The sequence below is a fragment of the Mirounga leonina genome, unplaced genomic scaffold (assembly GCF_011800145.1).
Source record: "Mirounga leonina isolate KUSES-001 unplaced genomic scaffold, KU_Mleo_1.0 Mir_98, whole genome shotgun sequence".
In the NCBI taxonomy this organism is placed as follows: Eukaryota; Metazoa; Chordata; class Mammalia; order Carnivora; family Phocidae; genus Mirounga; species Mirounga leonina.
The window spans coordinates 2,365,805-2,385,735 of record NW_023270921.1 but is presented as its reverse complement, the minus strand read 5'-3'; the positions used below and the strand labels follow the sequence as shown (position 1 = coordinate 2,385,735).

General features: G+C 36.8%; 1 protein-coding gene across 2 annotated transcripts in view; it reads right to left on the bottom strand.

Moving 5' to 3' along the window:
* The window catches only part of LOC118006650 (integrin alpha-1), a 170,675-nt gene that overhangs the window by 103,709 nt on the left and 47,035 nt on the right, over positions 1 to 19,931 (bottom strand). The window contains exons 1-2 of one of the 2 annotated variants that reach the window (XM_034999365.1): positions 11,674 to 11,722; positions 9,153 to 9,273 (exon numbers count right to left, since the gene is read on the bottom strand). In XM_034999365.1, coding sequence (XP_034855256.1) covers positions 9,153 to 9,273; positions 11,674 to 11,707 — 155 coding nt within the window. In that variant the 5' untranslated portion in view covers positions 11,708 to 11,722. Of the gene's footprint in view, positions 1 to 9,152; positions 9,274 to 11,673; positions 11,723 to 19,931 lie in introns of those variants that run through there. The other variant, XM_034999364.1, reaches the window with a different exon arrangement.

Below are 19,931 nucleotides of genomic sequence, written 5' to 3'. Positions count from 1 at the left end.
GAGAAAGGCTAATATTACAGAAGAGAGAGCCCCTGAGCTGGTAGAAGGGGTGGATCCAGAAGGACAAATTTGTCTTAGACATGAGGAAAGGCCACTGATTCCCTAGGCAGGGATTTGATTGCCCCAGTATCCAGAGGTTTGAAACTGCAGTAGATGGCTTGGAAATTTTTTGCATTCTTTTAATGTGACATTGTCCTTCACTGTCCTTCACTAAGGCAGAATCTGTTTTTTCCTCCTGTCAAACTGGGACTTACTTGATAAATAGAAGGCACCAGAAACGGCACTGTGACTCCTGAGGCTTGAGTAGTGTATAGAATTGTCAAATCAATACATTGTACACCTGAAGCTAATGTAACATTGTATGTCAACTATATTTCAATAATTAAAAAAAAATGCATTACAGATTCTAATTCACTCTTTTGGAAATCTGAGATCACATGCTGTGAAGAAGCCCAGTCTAGCCTAATGGAGGATGAGAGATCACATATGCTTGAGCCAATAGCATGAACTGCCAGGCATGTGAGTTAAATCATCTTAGACCCTCCAGCCCCAAGTGAGGTACCAGATGAGCATTCATGCAGTTCCCAGGTAGCAGGGGGAACACCTATGCAATCCTCAAAATCTTTAGAAATATTAGAAATAATAAAAAATATTGTTTGAGCTCACAAAGTTTTGAGATGATATACCAAGAGATAACTGAAACAGGCAGGGAGGATAAAATTTTAATCTAGAGCCCCTCCCTCCCTTCTTTCCTTCTTTCTTTCCTTAACTTCCTTCCTTCTTTCTTTGAAAACAGTAGCAATTGCCATTTCATGAGATTTAGGGAGAGAGGTAATTGGGTGGGGGGCTTGCAGAGATTTAATTTAGATTTAAACTGACAGGGCCTATGCAGACCAGTTAGGCAGCCCTCAGGCCAAATGAGGTCAGGGATGTTTTGGAAGTTGTTTCTACTGTAGATGTAAGATAGGCCTCCAAAGACCCTTCCAATGCTAAGATTCCATGATCCAAATAGACAATTATGTGTGTAGAAGAGTACTGATTAGTTTAGGAAACATGTACCATTAGCTGGGGAAAATCTAGGATAATTGATGAAAAGTGAGTGCTGAATGGCATGTTAATAGTAAAGTTATTGTGAATTTTAAAACAGGAGAGAAGAGAGATTTGCAGCCCAGGCAAAAGTTGAAAACAGGAGAGCGAGGGCTGAAAATGAGGGTGATGAGGAGGTCCATGTGGTGGGAACACAGTGGAGAGCTTCTGTTTATACTGGAGCAGGGAGGTTGAGAGTGGCATGTCTCCGACTTTAAAGGAAAGGCTCTGTAGTTTATATTTGATTTCTAGGGCAATAGAAAGCCCCTACAGTATGGTGATCACTGGAAATGACCCGAAATAGCAACTGGAGCCATGGCCGATTCTGGATTCTGGAGAAGTAAGCCCTGGGGTATGAGAGCTCAGAAAGTAGTAGTGTAGTAGGCCAGGACTACTTAATCTGAAGCAAGTCTCACTTTTTCCAAGCTGCATAAAAATAACAAGATCCTAGAAAAGTATCAGCATAGTCTTTATGGAATTTCAGGAATCTCCAGTATTCTCAATCCCCATTATCTTGCTCTTTTTTCTCAAATACTTACTACATTCTGACATGATATAACCTACCTGTTTATTACATTTATTATTATTATTATTATTATTATTTATTTTTGTTCCCTCCTTCCCCAGTAGAATACAACCTTCACAATAGCAGGAATTTTCATCTATTTTGTTCACTCATATACCCTTAAGGCTTATAACAGTGCCAGAAACAAACTAGGCATTCAGTAAGTATTTACTAAGTGAATGAATTAATGGCTGTATCAAATGCTCTAAGAATCTGAATAAGACAGACCTGGGAATTTATGACTCATGTGACCAGCTAAGAGGTCCTAATTGTGAAGTCTTCTTTTCCATTTTAGAGGCATTTTTGCTTAAGCAGAATGCCATATATGACTTTGGCATGACACAGGAGGCATTTCCACAGGTCCAGGTTCCAGAGAATCCTTGTGGTCACAGGACAGAATTGGCTGAAAGTCAGAAGGCTGGTGTTCCATGTCCTGGCCCTGATACATACTCACTATATTAAACCCTTGGCAGTTCATTCTCTGAGTCCCAGCTTCCTGTCTAGAAAATGAGGATGGTAACAATGATAACTGCTCAAACCCATAGGATCACTGTGTGAAGACCCAAGACACATTGTGTCATGAACTATGGATATTGTTATTTCAAATTTTAATGCAAGTTTGCTTTAACTCATTACATTTTATTTCTATTAGATTTTTGCTTTTTCTATGGCACTATTGCAATGATGTGTGTGCAGATTAAGAGGATTAAAGAATGTTCTGGATCTCATTATTGATCTCTAGAGAAACACCTGATGAACTCAAAGATCATCAAAATGAGAGAAACAATTTTTTCTACACCCATTCTATAATGACTAATTCTAACTCTCTCTATACTCATTCTAAAATAACTAATTCTGATTCTTATTCACTCATTCTAAAAGTTCATCTTATATTCTGTTCTCCTCTATGAAAAAGCTCCAGTCATAATAAAATTTAGTAACCTGAGAAATGTTTGCTATTCATAATAGTCATTCTTGTCATTGTGACCATTATTTTACTTATTTGAAGAGTAGCTGTTCTGTGACTCCTCTACTTCATATTTATGTTTTTTTCCTCTGTAAAAGATAGTTTTCTAGAGATTTTTGTCTCATATTTACATTATCTCATGAACACTCTTTTCACCTCTTTTTTGATGTCCAAGCCAAAGTCACCATCAGAGTGCCAAGTACCCCCGCCAGCCAGCCCCCCCCCCTTTTTTTTAATGAATCTAGTGTTTGGTCATCTTGGAAAATGAAGTTACAGAGTAGTCCCATTAGCTGCAGTACTTTCAGTAATGAAAGGTATAGGGGTGGAAATGAGGTGAGCCAAAGAAATGACAAGTTTAGCAAGGAGGAAATTTAAACTTCAAAAGATATTATAAACAATGGAAAATAAATACTATATTAAAATTGTAAGAGAAAATGTGATAGAATCTTTGAAAATCTTTTTACCCCAAGCTTGAATAGGCCTTATTTAAAACATACATACATTGGAAATAGAGCATCAATCACATGAGTTCACTGGTAAACCTTACTTGGCATAAAGCAGGGTCCTCTAGGGAAAAGGCAGGAAGCCAACATATTTTGATATATATTGGGTGGAGGATTGACTAGGGAGGTATCTGCATCATGAAACCTACTTTGAGAGGCAGGCCCACTGAAGTCACTGAACCCCAAGAATCGTTGCTTGAACAGCAGTTAAAAGGGTTGATGCACATATTAAAAGTAATGAAGCAAAGGAGCCACAGAGTGGAAAGCCCTGAGACAATATCTCATATTTTCCCATTTGTTGGAAACTTTGCCATACTGGTGATTACCACTAAATCTGGAAAGTTTGTGCAATGCTGAGCACATTTAAGTTTCTTCTCTTCAAAGCAAAATTATTAAACTAATTGTGTTCTTTGTGAATTTTTCTGAACCACATTGCAATTACTTGGATGTTTCAACTCATGCTAGCCATAATGAACAATGGCTGATCTTAATCAGAGGTATAATGTGTTCTGCTACTGAGAAAACATGTGGTTTCTGAGCCAAATATATGAAGTAAATTACACTTCACAGTAAACTTTTGAAAGGTAAAGGGGGCATAAGGCTGCCCTTTTTTGTTAGCTTTTAATTCTTTCCAAAGAATTAAAGTAATGCTTTTCAAATGCAGACTGCACTTGTAATGGACCAACAAGTACTACTTCTTTTTATTTTATTTTATTATGTTATGTTAATCACCATACATTGCATCATTAGTTTTTGATGTAGTGTTCCATGATTCATTGTTTGCGTATAACACCCAGTGCTCCATTCAGTACGTGCCCTCTAGAACCCTCAGTTTGTTTCTCAGAGTCCATAGTCTCTCATGGTTTGTCTCCCGCTCCGATTCCCCCCCTTCATTTTTCCCTTCCTACTATCTTCTTTTTTTTTTAACATATAATGTATTATTTGTTTCAGAGGTACAGGTCTATGATTCAACAGTCTTACACAATTCAAAGCGCTCACCATAGTACATACCCTCACCAATGTCTATCACCCAGCCACCCCATCCCTCCCACCCCCACTTCTTTAGGCAAACTTCAGCCAAGATGCAATATGGGTCAGGGCGATTTTTTAAAAATCTGAGGTTGATGAGCTTCCAAAACCTGAGTAGTAAATATGATTTATAAAGGTACCCACCTCTGGAGAAAAACTGAGTAATAAAATCCACGTTCTCCCAAATATGTCAATTATTCCATAGGCCATTTCTTAAAGTAAGTCTGCATCCTATCTGATTTTATAAACACAGAATATCCAAACATGTTTCTAAAATTTATTTTACGGTACCAGTGCCTGGATCTCTTTAGAACAATATGCTGCTATTATGCCATCCTTAAAGGTTTGGACATTTAGATTTTTGTAGTTTGCTTACTTTTAAATTCAGTTGGCCACACTGCTTTTGTTATTCTGATTTTTCATACCTCTTATATAAAACCATTGTAAATATGGGATGACAAAATGGAATTAAATTATCTGACATCCTTATACATTCAAATGCTCACAAATTCTCACATGTATGTTAACATGTAAAGTCTGAAACTGCGAAGATAGTTATTATCAGCATTTACTTTTTTTTTTTAAAGATTTTATTTATTTATTTGAGAGAGAGAGAGAGACAGAGAGCATGAGAGGGGAGAGGGCAGAGGGAGAAGCAGACTCCCTGCTGAGCAGGGAGCCCGATGCGGGACTCGATCCCGGGACTCCAGGATCATGACCTGAGCCGAAGGCAGTCGCTTAACCAACTGAGCCACCCAGGCGCCCAGCATTTACTTTTTAATATAGTTCTAATAAAGAAAAAAGCACCAGACTGGGAGTGGAGAGACATGAGTTCTATTTTCAGCTCTGGCGCTAAGTAGTGACAGAAGTCACTTACAAAAAACAAAAAAACAAATACTTTATTGAAATATGATTGATATTTTAAAAGTTGTACATACTAATGTATACAACTTGATGAGTTTGGAGACAAGTATACACCTGTAAAATCATCACCACAGTCTATGCCATAAACATATCTATCGCTTCTACAAGTTTCCTCCAATGCTCTTTAGTTACTATTATTATTATTTCATGATAAGAACACTTAACATAAGATCTACCTTCTTTTTTTTAATACTTCTGATTATAGTTTATTATAATTGGATACAAATTAAGACGAGTCCTCCAAAAGAGACCATAGTACAAGGTCTGGGAGGGTCCCCAATGTGAAGTTTCTGTGTCCTCAGGACACAACACCCTTGCAGCCCATCAGTGCACAGGAAGCTCACTCAAGCCTCAGTGTCCTGAGTTTTTATTAGGGCTTTATTATATAGGCATAATTACTTGAATAAGATCTACCTTCTTAATACATTTTTAAGTATACAATACAGTATTGTTAACTATAGGCAATATGCTGTACAGTAAATCTGTAGTACTCATTCATCTTGCATAACTACAACTTTGTGCCCTTTGACTAATACTTCCTTGTTTTCCCTCCTCCCAGCTCCTAGTAGCCACCATTCTACATGCTGCTTCTATGACTTTGACTCTTTTAGACTCCTTATATAAGTGAGATCATATAGTATTTGTCCTGTGTCTGGCTTATCTCACTTAGCAAAATGTACTCCAGGTTCCTCTATGTCTCAAAAGGCAAGATTTCCTTCTTTTTTTCAGGCTGAATAATATTCAATTGTATGTATATGACACATTTTTAAAATCTATTCATCCATCAATGGACAGTAGATTGCTTTCAAATATTGGTTGTTGCAAATAATGTTGCAATGAACATGGGAATGCAGATACCTCTTCAAGATCCTGATTCCAATTATTTTGAATATTTACCCAGATGTGGGATGCTAGATCATACGGTGGTTCTATTTTTAATTTTCTGAGGAACCTCAGAAAATTTTCCATAGTGATTGCACCAATTTTCATTCCCACGAACAGTGCACAAACGTTTCCTTTTTCCACATCCTTGCCAACACTTACCTTTTGTGTTTTTGATAATAGTCACAGGAGAGCCATTTTTAACATTACTTGTGTGTGTGTGCTTGTTTTTTCATTAATGATAACAGGGAGTGAAACTAAATTCATTTTTTCAGCCAACAAATAATCATTGAATGTATATTATGTTTAAGGCCTGGTGCTAAATGCTGGGCAATGCACAGGATTGCAAGTGGGAACCAAAACCAGTCTTTGTTCTCTAAATATCTCCTCTAATATATTAACTTCTCCTTCTTATCTGTATTCCATTTCAGGTTTCCAACTATCCAGATATACTCAAGCTGTTTAAGACCATACTTACCAACTTCCTGATAAAACTTATTTTTCTTTCCTGTATATTTGTCTCTAAATGGCTACCTATTTCCAATGATCCAGTGTAGAAATTCTGGAATATGTTTGACTCCTCCTACATCTCCATTTGACATTTCCAAACTTCGACCAATGATTCATCTAAATTTATCTTGGATACACTTTTCTTTCATTCCAGTTCTCCCTAATCTAGCCTTGGACCTCATCTCTTAAGCACCAGATTGCTATTTTTGCTTACCTATAGATTCCCCAGCTTTTAGGCACTTTTTTCTCCAATTCAATCTTTACATAATTTCCTAAACTAAGGTTCATAAAAACCACCTAAAATGGTTCTCAGTGCCCTTTACTTAGGTCCAAGTTCCTTTGTCTGGCTTCTAAGGTCTGCCACTACCCTTTCTCCTCTATCATCCCTGTGTCAGTCCCGTTTGCTTACCAACACACCCATTTGTCAAATCTATGCCCTTGCTTATGTCGCTTCCCAGACTGGAGTGGCATTGCTTCTTTTCTTATTAAAAATTAAATCATCGGGCGCCTGGGCGGCTCAGTCGGTTAAGCGACTGCCTTTGGCTCAGGTCATGATCCCAGGGTCCTGGGATCAAGTCCCACATCAGGCTTCTCCCTCTCCCCCTCACCCTGCTTCTCCCTCTCCCCCTCACACCTGCTTCTCCCTCTCCCCCTCACCCTGCTGGTGTTCCCTCTCTCGCTGTGTCTCTCTCTGTCAAATAAATAAATAAAATCTTAAAAAAAAAAATTAAAATTAAATCATCTTTCAAGACTCAGCTCAAGAGTCAAGAATCAATTCCTCCTTCTCTTAAATCCTATTGCATTTATAGTGTATATTATACTGATTAACACAATTGTTTTTTTTTAATATTTCAAGTTTTTACTTAAATTTTAGTTAGTTAACACTAGCATAACATTAGTTTCAGGAGTAGAATTTAGTGATTCATCACTTACATATAACAACCAGGGTTTATCACAAGTGCCCTCCTTAATGCCCATCACTCATTTAGCCCATTCCCTGCCCACTTCCTTTCCAGCAACTCTCAGTTTGTTTGCTATAGTTAAGAGGCTCTTATGGTTTGCCCCTCTCTATCTCTCTCTTTTTTTTTTACTTATGTTCATCTGTTTTGTTTCTTAAATTCCACATATAAGTGAAATCATATGGTATTTGCCTTTCTCTGACTGACTTATTTCACTTAGCATAATATACTCTAGCTCTATTCACGTTGTTGCAAATGGCAAGATTTCATTCTTTTTCATTCTTTTGATGGCTGAGTAATATTTCATTATGTGTGTGTGTACATATACACACCCCGACATCTTCTTTATCCATTCATCAGTCGATGGACATATGGGGAGGAGCATAGGGAGATAGGTGGGGAGAAGCAGAGGGAGAGAGAATCTCTAGCAGCCTCCAGGCCCATTGCGGAGCCCAGTTCAGGGCTCCACACGGGACTTGATCCCACAACCCTGAGATCATGACCTGAGATGAAATCAATAGTTGGATGCTTAACTGACTGAGCTACCCAGGTGCCCAATTGAGTTTCAGTTTATTGTAGCTTATACTTGGCCCACTCACATTATTCTCTGAGAGGCAGAGCTCCCTGAATTGCAGGCATAATGCCTAAAAGAATAAAACTGGTGTCTAGAGAGATGATTTTACCTGTCTAACCTTAAATGGGGTGGGGGTGTGGTGGTAAGTGAGAGTGTAGGTTGGAAGGACAAAGAATACAAAACTCATACTCTATTATTAGATGTCTCATCTAAGATATTTGTAAGGAGAGTAGAGAGTGAAACACCTCCACAAATTCTAGTTTGTACCTAGGATATAATATTTGTATGCAGAAAATGTGAGAACTCAGATTCTTACTATTGATCATTTGGGGGGGCTTATGATCAAATGAAGTCTAAAAGATAAAGTGAAATGTCAAAAAATCCATATTTTTTCATTTGTGAAATATAGTAGAGTGATAGATTACTGTTTCCTAAGAGGCATAGATCTCTTTTTGATTATTCTTTTTGTTACTAGAATAGTTTAACTTATTAAACTGAAGCAAAGTTTAACAAATTCTTGTTCTTTTTTTTCCCCCCAAAACAAGAGGCACTAAAAATTATGTTAAATATAAAGTAAAAGAGCTTTAATATTAATTTTGTGTAATTTTCAACAGGTTAAATATACTTTAAAAATCATACCTGAAGTGAACTGAATCATTACTAATGGGCTTAAAAGCGTATAAAAGAAATTCAGTAAGGTTCATTGTAAACAGTAAACCAAACTCAGTAGGTTAGTACATCACCAAAAATGTAAGCTCAATAATATCTTATGGAAGTGATATTAACCCTTTCAAGATCGCTTCTCATCTACCTCTCAATCCTTCCAGCTGAATTGTTCTCTAGAATGAGAACAATTAAAGAACGCTTGCCAGAATAACAATTACAGAACAATGACTATTTTGCACAAGGACCTTCCTTGAGGTCAACACGGGTTTCAACAGAAATCACTAACCACTTCCTTTAGTACTGCCAAGGAATTTTCCTTTTTTTTTACTGTGTCAGTTTCCATTACCAAATGATTAGACTGCAATTTCTATCATGCATGATTCATTCTGTTGAAGTATCATTCATAAAACAAACTGTAACCAAACAATATTTTCCATTACCTTGTAAAAAAAACTAAACAACAACACAACAAAATTGACCGGCTTACCATTTTCCTTCTTCATTTTCATATTGTTGAACAGTATATCCAAACATGTCCTCCATGGGGCCACTGAAAGTCATTGAATTTTTCACATCAACGTTGAATGATACGCAGAAGCCTAGAACAACTTTAAGAGAGAAAACAAAGTCCAGTTACACAGAGTTAACTGAGATTCCATAATGTTTTGAATTATGAAAGGCATGTTCAAAAGAGCAATGATGCTCAAAAAATGAGAACTGCAAGAAAGGTCTACAGTATTAATTGTATTACTGACTGAAAATAACAACTAAAGAATACAAGTACTAATATTCAAACAAAATCCTATAGAAATTTAGTAGCTGTACCATTCCCAGAGCTAATGACTTCAGAATATGAGAGAGCTGGCAAAAACTCATGCTTGTATATGCCTAATGTGGTTACAGATAGCTTTCCAGTAATGAGCCCTACAGTGAATCATGGTCACCAATGAAATGTAAACACCTTCATTTTCCTGTTTTCACTATGAAGGATGCAAGAATCACCCTTTAAATCCTCAGGGGAGGAAGCTTTCTCCTTGCTGCTTCCAAAGGGAATGCAAGCTGATTGCCTCCACCCAGAAATGGCTTCCTAAGCAGGCCTGAGATTTGCTCTGCTTCCCTCTCAATCAAGCAGTGGACAGAAAGCTTACCCTAATACACTAGAGCCTCTGTATAGTGTTGGTGGTGATAACCTCACAGGTTGCTGTCCATGATCTATCTAAATCACATGACATATCTAAAGAGCTTACTCAGTGCTTGACACACACTAGGTATTCAATGAGAGTTAATTCTCTTCAATTTCCTTAAAGTTCAGGTAACGAAAACCCTTTACAAAGTGAGACTCTCCCCTAAAAGGGTTCTGGATGGTGCCAAATTCTGTCAAATGGATGGTGCCAAATTCCATGTTTGGTACTACTTTTTAAAGTATACTTGTGAAGTTACAAAACATTCCTCTCCTAGATGCAACTGAGAATTCTTCCCAAAGAGCACTCCCTTATAAAATTACAAGCATCATAAGGCACATTCAGAGGTAATTAAATTCACTGTTCTTTATTAAAACCATGATACAGTTACACACATCTTGAAAAATTCTCTTTCCTTACTCATTATAAACCCTAAATCCAAACTCGAATTCATTCTATGCTCTAATTCATAATCTTCAATTTTAACATTATTGTTTCTTTGTTGCACAGGATTGTACTAATTTAGAGAAAATTTTGTTCTTAAAGAAAGATATTTATGTATACCTATTTATAAAGTCTTCCTTGATCTTTCCAACTGGAAATAATCTTTTTAGTTACTAAATCCTCCTCTTTCGTTTTTTGAATATCTCTCATGGAAATAATTATTAAATACTATTTTATTTACATTGTAATTATCTCTGTGTGATTTCTCCCCGCCTAGTTTGGAAAATTCTTAAAAGCAGGGACTCTCTTCCTTATCTTTCTTATCCCTTCTCAAAATCTAGCCTAACTCCTTGTACACAGATGGGCAATAACATATTTGTAGAATAAACACACTGAAGGAAAAAGTGTACCGGTTGAAGTTAGAGCTGAACTGACAACTATTTCATTTTAGCTAAGAAAGACTTAATGGAGATGGAAACTTTCAAGTTAGATTTTTAAAGGGAGGGAGAGATTCAAGTTGGCAGTGAGAAGAAAATATGTCCCAAGGATTTGGGAGGGTCTCTACAAGTAATAAGACATACAAGGGGACAAATACGGTTGCAAAATCATAGAGAGATTTGCCTGGCTCGCGTGGAAGATGCAGACAAAGAATGGAAGGCTAGCATAGGTCCATTTATGTACATTTCCTGCTCCTACTTCAAGTGTGATGGAGAACAGCTGGTTACCATCTTCTGTATAATTGCCTTTCACATATTTGAAGACAGTTTTAAACACGGTTTGCTCTACTCCAAACTAAATAGTACATGCTCCTACCCTTCTCTCACAGGTTTATTTTTTTGAAAACTTGCAACAGATTATCTTTGATATGACAGAGACACAAAGTAGTACGTCTACAACAGGATTTCTCAACTTTAGTGTTATTGACGTTTTGAGTCAGAAAATGATTTGTTATGAAATTCTATACTTTATGTTGTAGCAGCATCTGTGGTCCCTGTCCACATGATGCCAGTAGCACTCCCTGAGTGATGGAGATCAAAAATGTCTCCAGACACTGACAAATTCTCCTGGGACCAAAACTGCCCAAGTTGAAAATGACCATTCTATAGATAAGGACCAGAACACCACCACCCATGATTTTGTTGAAGAAGATGATGGAAAAACAACTGGCCTGCAGACCAGCAGCATCTGCATCACCCGGAGCTTGTGAGGGATCCAGAATCTCAGGTTCCACTCGGATTTCCTGAACCAGTATCTCCACCCCAACAAGATCCCCGGGAAGTTCAATTCCTGTTAAGCTTTGAGAGGTGTAAGCCTGTAATATGGTAACCCTCTTTCATAATGTTGATGCAGGTGACATAATTTACCTAAATTAAAAGTACTCACCATCTTTTAGACCAAACGGGGAAAGGATTATCATTAGTCAGATTCAAGTTCACCTGCTCTTGAAATATTTTTCCAGCACTTTATTGTCTTTAATATATGTTCTCCCAAAGGCCATTCATGATACTCCTCAATATAAGACCGAGAGCTTTTGGTTTCCTTTTTAGGCCTGTTTATTCCACATGTTGTGTGGAATGTCCGGGGGGAGGGGGGTGTGCTGCACTTTTTTTTTTTTCATTTCCTGTCTTCAGAATTCTACAGGCAATTTGCCCAAAGTGATTGTAAATCAGTCTCTTTCATGTTTGCTAAGGCACCAAAGAGACTGAAGCACAGGAGATGACAAAAAAAATAGTTTACATCTTATTCTTTTGATTTAAAGAAGTGCACAAACAGTGAAAGCAGCTTCTTGTATTTTTGAGTTTGATGCTCATTTTGTTATACTAAGTTGTCTTGGAACTTTATGTACCAGAGGTAAAGTAAAAATCATACTTATTCTTCGTCAAAGTCAAAAAACAAAAACAAAGCTGAGGGGGCTTAAGGGGCCATATAGGGTGAAAATGATGGGAAATAAGACATAGACAATAGTCAGATGTCAAAATTAAGTTCTGATTTCACATGTACCAGCAAAAGAGGAATTTTTTTCCCTTAATAATAACAACATAATTACTATGTGTTATTCTTCACATGCTCCTTCTCATATAATTTCCCCACAACCTTACAGTTAGTGTTATTATCACTGCTATGCAAATGAAGAGAAGGAGGCTCAGGATAGCAGAGAAATTTGCCCACATTTCCCCAGGATTCCTAAAATTCACATTAATTTGATTTCTACATCTTATCGCTAAAACTGAAAAGGGCTAGGAGAAGGCAACGTTACTATTAGTCCATGTAATTACATCTTCTGAGAAGCAAAATTGGGAAAGAGGCCTTCTACAGTGGCCATGGCTAAGAAAATGGGGATGAGGGGGATGACTGGAGTAAGGAGAGAAGTCATGCCTGCAGAGCTCTAGATAAAGCATCATGAGATATTTCAGCCAAAACATTCATGTTCAGGTAGAAAAGAAATGCAAAGGCTTGCTCTCTTTCAAATATGATTATATGTGTTATATATTTAAGGGCTAAAAACTGAGAGGAAGATGAGATTGTTGGTATTGAAAGCCCTTTTCCTCACTTGCAATGTATAATGAAACATCTTTATAATATCAGTGCTATAAATCTGAAATTTTAATTAGTTCAATTACTCTTGATGGCTAAGTGAGTTGGATCTTAATTTTGGTGTACATGATTACCTTAAAAGATAAAATTTGAGAGGTACCTGGGTGGCTCGGTTGAGCATCCAACTCTTGGTTTCAGCTCAGGTCATGATCTCTGGATCGTGGGATTGAACCCCGCTGTGCTCAGCGGGGAGCCTGCTTCTCCCCCTCTTCCTCTCCCTCTGCCCCTCCCCCTGCTTGTGTGTGCTCTCTCTTTCTCTCTCTCTAAAATAAAGAAAAATCTTTTTAAACAAGACAAAGTTTGATAGTGTAACTGGATCTATCCAAAAATATAGTACTACATAATTCTAGTTGATCTGATATCTGAAGTGATTATTTTTACAGCATTGCAATCTTGAGAAGGATGAGACAAAGAAATCCAGTGGTGAAGACAACAGAAAATAAAAATAGAATAAAAAAACAACATTAGAGCCTTGAGCCTTGATGTAGAATCAACACAAGTATTTGGAAATGGTATCATAGTCTCAAATACAGGAATACATATTTTCTGGAAAAAATACTGTACCCAACTCACCGTCTCCAAGCAATTGAAACTTCCCTATACAATTATGTAAGAGGAAAGTCTGGCTCAATCAATCCCACCATTCAGAGTTCTTTCATCAGAAATGATGTAATATGTCAGCATGATATCTACCTCTATCAGCAAGTCCAGAAAAGCCAATCCAAATAAACACCTCGATGTTCAAGCATTTTCCAAGTTTCATCCTGGGAGGTTGCTTTTTAACTGCAGCTTGCTGTAGTGGGTGAATTGTTTTGACTTTAGTGCTAACGTCCTGTGGGCCTCCAATTAATACATATGGTATTTGAACTTCAAAGTGAGTGTGTGTTTATGTGTGTATCTGTATCTGGCTGGTGGAAAGGAGGCAAGGAGGCCTAATTCTTGGCACATAGTAGGTGTTTAATACAAGTTTGTTAAATGAAACAGGATGGAATAAACACAGAAATGAAGAGTTCTCATATAAAAGTCATTCTGGCTGTAAGAACTTGTACCCTTTTGTAAATGCTGCCCAGAATATTAAACTCCAATGGAGTGTTTCCCAAACATCCTTTGTTAAAAATCCCCCTTTTAAATTTTTCTACATAAGTTTGTTCTTTCACAGTGTTTATTTTCCTTTGTAGTATCTACAGACATCTGCTCTTTTCCCATATCCTTCCACCACAAATAATTGCCTACTCTGCCAGCTCTTCTCAGACTGTCCCTTCTCTTGAAATTCTTAAACAGTCTCAGTTTCCCAATGCCTCCACCCTATCACCATCATCTTCTGGCTCTGTTTTTTACAGGATGAAAAAGCTGCAGAACCTCAGGAGTCCCTGGACCCCATTGTGGGAAACATGACTTGCGTGTTTGTGCAAGCAATGTGAGCACAGAACTCTGTTCTCCAGCTGCCCTGGCATCCTGGGAGCTGAACTCATTAATTTCTGTGACTACACAGCATGGAGTGCTGCATGGGGAAAGGCGTATTACACTTTAGAACAGAGCAGGGTTGCATCCTATTCAAGAATTTACACTGAAATGTGAGATACAAAGTCTTTGGATGTGTAAAAGTATGAATGAAATTTGTACTTTTGTTAATGAAAAATTTTCAGTAGATTTTATTTACATATAGTATCTTCTCAGTGAGACAGTAAGACATTGTCAGTAAGTTTATTTTTCTTAGCATGCATAACAGGTACTTCTGAGGCCCAGGAAAGCAAAGAGGTAGTATGAACTGTAAAATAAATGGTTCCAGGCACTAACAGGTTGTATTATTGATTCTCCTACAGATTCAATAGGAAAATTTTTCTGGATGCCTTGGGTACTGGCTTTTGAAGTCCATACACATGTTGGAGTGTGTGACACAGGTTTACTACTTCAGATACTTCTATTGCTTCACTGGAGAGAGTGAATTCTACTTCTTTTTTGTTTGTGTGTTTAATAACTCCAATAGAAATTAGGAAATTTAAAATAATTCATATCACTGTGTATGCTCCCTCTTTGCTTTCCTGATCCATGAAACCACCTCTTGTGCACATTAGCGAAAATAACAGGATTGGCAATGTGTTACTGGCTCATAAATATCATGGAGAAGAAATTATATGTAAAGTAACATAATTCATTGAAAAAATCTGTAAATAAAGGTAGAATTTTTTTTTAAAGATTTTATTTATTTATTTGACAGAGAAAGACACAGTGAGAGAGGGACAAGTAGGGGGAGTCGGAGAAGAAGCAGGCTTCTCGCGAAGCAGGGAGCCCGATGTGGGGCTTGATGCCAGGACCCTGGGATCATGACCTGAGCCGAAGGCAGACGCTTAACGACTGAGCCACCCAGGCGTCCCAAAGGTAGAATTTTTTAATCAGGTTTTTCTTCTCAGGCATTTACGGACACAATGCATATGGTACCTGGGTAAGATGTGACTCTGAGATTGAAACAAAAGCATCTCAAAAACATGCAAAAGATTATCCAGTTATCTAATGTACAAATGGTATAAAAAGAGCCAAAAGTGGGGCACCTGGGTGGTGTGGTCAGTTAAGCAGCTGACTCTTGGTTTTGGCTCAGATCATGATCTCAGGGTCTTAAGATGGAGCCCTGCATGGGGCTTCATGTGGAGTCTGCTTAAAACTTTTTCTCCCTCTCCCTCTGCTCCTCCCGCACCTAAAATAAATGAATAAATCTTAAAAAAAAAAAGATCCAAAAGCCATTCTCTCTTAATTGTACAATTTGTAGTTAGGAACTAAAATTGTTTAAGTGAAAACACACTTATGTGTAACACAAAATAGAAATGAATGGAAAAATTCCAACATGTGAAAAAATCAGTTAAATTAAGTTGTGATTATTTAGACTGGAAAGTAATTACTGGCATTTTGAATCAACTATAATATTTTTTCAAGGATTGAGTATGCCTGGACTTTTTAAAATGTCTTGATTTTTATGCAAGGTTTTAGGAATACAATCAACATATAAAATGATCTACCTATATTTTATTTTGCCATGGACCACAAAGGGGTATTAGCTTTAACTTGCCTTAAACTTTCATATTTTTTTATTTTCCATAATGCTCAGAAGCAGGAGGCAAAGTATACAGATTTATAACATTCCTCTTTTGATGGAATAAGGTTATCTAAATACTTTCTGGTTTAACACACAAGTGGTCAATCATTAACATTAATAAATTAAAAGCTTCATGAAGCTAAGTAACAAAATAAAATACTGTGTAATCCCCAGTATATCCCAAATCAAAAACAAAGTCTATAAGAAAATAGTTGCTCATCCTAGAGTTACCCAGTAGTTTTAATTGGCAATTTCAAATTGCATAGATTAAGAGATGCCTTATTGATTCTCATATACCATGTAATGGGCTAATTTTTCTAGATGTCCCTAATAATATACTAGCACTTAGACTAAAATGATTCTTTACAATATTTCCCTCCCTTCCTAGCTAATTTTTATAGCTAGTTTTCATTTTATCATTCATTACCAAACCTTCTCTTCATTCAATAGTTTTTTGGTACCTCTGTTCGATTTAAAACTTGTTCAGTTTATCAAGAGAAAATAATGGAAGTCAAATGAATATAACTTGTGGTTCATCTGAAAAAAAAAGGAAAATAAATCAGAAAGTATTTTAAAGGACATGGGTTTGTTTATAAAAGATGAAGAAAAATCTCAGTAGCCTGGAATGTTGAAATATTTCAGAAGGCAAGGGTCAGTAGAATGCTTGTTTTCTTTTCAGAGGAAATAGATAACTTAATGATGCTTTCTTTTCTGTTTTGAGATAGCTCCAATTTTGTTTTCTTAGCTATAATTGTTGTTGCTAAGACTATGATGATCTTTCAGCACTTAGAACATTAGTTGAGCAATAAATCCTTGGATTCAAACTCTCTTCCTATCTAGCAGCATCATCTTTTACATTCTTTCCATTCGTCTCCTAGAGTATCTGGTAATTGAAGTAAATACAGATGTTATAATCAAAATCCCCAAGACCTGGCAGCCAATATTTTCCTTAAATGGAAGCATACTAGTACTTAGAATCACAATCCTGGTGACCAAGTACTTGTTATATACAAGGATCTTGAAATTCGAGTAGAGGTTATCTGTGGACTGGGGGCAAGAGAAGGAAGAGAATAGGATCCAAAAGGAAATAAAAATGTGGTTTTAACTTTATATGTTTTTAGAGGAAAATGCTTACTTCCCTTTCTTCATGGAAGGGAGCTCTGTGAGGTGTAACCCTCCTTGTCTGTATCTATGTCTGTCTCCTTTCACACTTAAATGATTGGTGAGTTTGGAAAGAGAAGCTGTACGGGTAGCTCAGTCTTTTCTTACTTGTTTTCTCTTAGAAGTGAGCCTGCCTAGGGCGCCTGGGTGGCTCAGTTGGTTAAGCGACTGCCTTCGGCTCAGGTCATGATCCTGGAGTCCCAGGATCGAGTCCCACATTGGGCTCCCTGCTCAGCAGGGAGTCTGCTTCTCCCTCTGACCCTCCCCCCTCTCATGCTCTCTGTCTCTCATTCTCTCTCTCGCAAATAAATAAAATCTTAAAAAAAAAAAAAAGAAGTGAGCCTGCCTACAGAAAAAACAAAAACAAAAACAAAATAATGCTTTGTTCTATTTCCCCTGTATCAGACTCTGAGTTGGGGGTGGAGGGTAAGTCAGCTTCGTCTAAGGGTTAATAGTGGAAATTTCATTCATCAGCCATGCTCCATTCTGATTCTTGGTCATTTCCCAATCAGTTTTAGCTTCATTGTCGAAGAGATTTGCTCATTATTGGGCTTTCTAAAAAATCCTAATAGTGTTCTATTTCTCATGAAAAATAAATAATTATGGGACAATGTTTAGATTTTGCAAATCTGGGCACTGGGCACATTTATGTTTATTGTTATTCCTTTAATTTTCTTTCTTTTTTTTTTTTTTCATTTCGAGAAAAGTTTAATGCCATTATACCAAATCAACCATATAAGATTCTCCTCTGAAAAAATAATACTTTGTGTTATTTTCAGAAATATTTCTTTCATATATTTAAAAGAGGTTATTGGTTTCTCTATTTACTGGAATATGAAATGAAGCCTGCTTTATAATTACAATGACTTTTTGGGTTTTTTTTCGGGGTAACCCATCCCCCCACCCCCCATCTCCTCTAAGTCTTTAATTTTCTTATTAGTTTAAAGAATTTCAAGAGAAAAAAGAACTTCTAAATATTTTTTGTATAATTATTATTATGTTTAAAGATGTGTTGACATGATATATCTTCTCTAATTCTTTTTAATTTTATTAATTTTTAAAATTTCGTATCTCAACACAGAATTAGAACAAACACAATGCTATTCTTGTTTCTAGGAGCTGCAAGGAGACACAAAATAAAATAATTTGAATGTATCATCTTAATTATCTTTACCCATTTCTCATTTTCTACAATCCCTTCACTATCAATGACATTGAGAGTAAGGGGTGGGGGGTCTGTAGAAGAAGATATAAGGAGGCATGATTAGGATAAGGGGGAGATATGATATTTCAGAGGCAGGCAAGGTGAACAAGGGCATGTGGAGATCTGACCAAGGATGGTTTGCTATGGCAGCTGCATCTTATACTCACACTCTGGTGGATATTGCTGGTGGCCAAAAAATCAAGATTTTAGGAATGAGATTAATACTATGATTAGCCAAAGTTTCCAATTTGCTTAACAAATACACTGGTCTGAAAAGGAACTGACTGCTAGAATTTTCACTATTTCTTTTCCAGTCCTTGTCCACAGTCTAGTTTCTTGGACTGTGCTATTTATATGGCTGTGTCTGCCTCTTCAGAGAACTGAAGACGATCCAAATCATGGAACTGAGAGTTATATTAAGAAAGAGACAAATGTGATGCTCCAGGAACTCATAATTCCTTACTCTGGGAGAAGTTTAAAAAATATGGAAGTAAGTCAAGTAACACTTACTGATTTTCCACTGGCCATCTTTATTTCACAAACACTAGGCACTCAGGGAAGATGTAAAAGAAACAGGTCATCACTCAGTTTAGAACTGTCCAGCATGCCAGAGGTGTACTGAACATTGCTTCTGAGAATATAAACATATAAAGATGGAAGGAAAAATGCCAAGGAGTTGTACACTTACCAGTAAGGTTAAACAGGATAGAGCAGGATTATGGCAGATGAATGAGCATGCGTATTTGACAATTTTCCTTAAGTATTGCAACTTTAGAAAGCTTGCTGACTTCATTGTTTCTAATCATTCCATGTATTCTTGCAACTCTCTAATCTTAAATTATTATTTGGATCTTTAAAGGGGCAGAAATTAGCACAACCAAATCAATAGCAACCACAAAGACTACATTCCATTGACATCAATGGAATCTAGTACCACATTTCCTCCCAGAAGGGAGCCCATGATATATTACAGAATGTTACATGAGAATTTTTAAGACCTTAGAGTTAAAGAAAATTTGTATCTTATAAAAATGGAAAGATAATTAAGTGGATTAGACTGGATATACTTTTTTTATGAGGGGATAGTCAGGATCCTGAGGGTTCTATATAGTAGCTTATCCTCATGAAAGGCCATTTTACTGTCTTTTCAAAGATTTTGAAAGGACATCTTTTCCATCTAGTGATACTACACCAAGGTTAACACTCCAATTTTAAAGTTTTTGATGGCTTACCAAAACAAAAAGTTTGAGAAAAACAACTAAAAACAACCAAACAAAATTAAACTCTTTGAGCAATGGGATCGGGGGGAGTCAGGGATGAAAAAATATATATGGATTTAGATATTTCTGTTAGGATAAAAAGGGTCTTCTCAATACCTAGAATATTTGTTGTCAGTATTTAAATATGCTTTCAGGTTTCTAGTGATAGTGTTCGTTCTCTATTCTAACATAGGGTAGGTAGTAAGTGGTTATATGTTTTATATCCTGCAAGAAAAATCTGTTTGACCCTTGATCAAACTGTTGAGTTTAGGGGAAACTGCAAAGAATTAATTATGACTTCCTAATATATGACTTCTATAGTGATAAATCATAA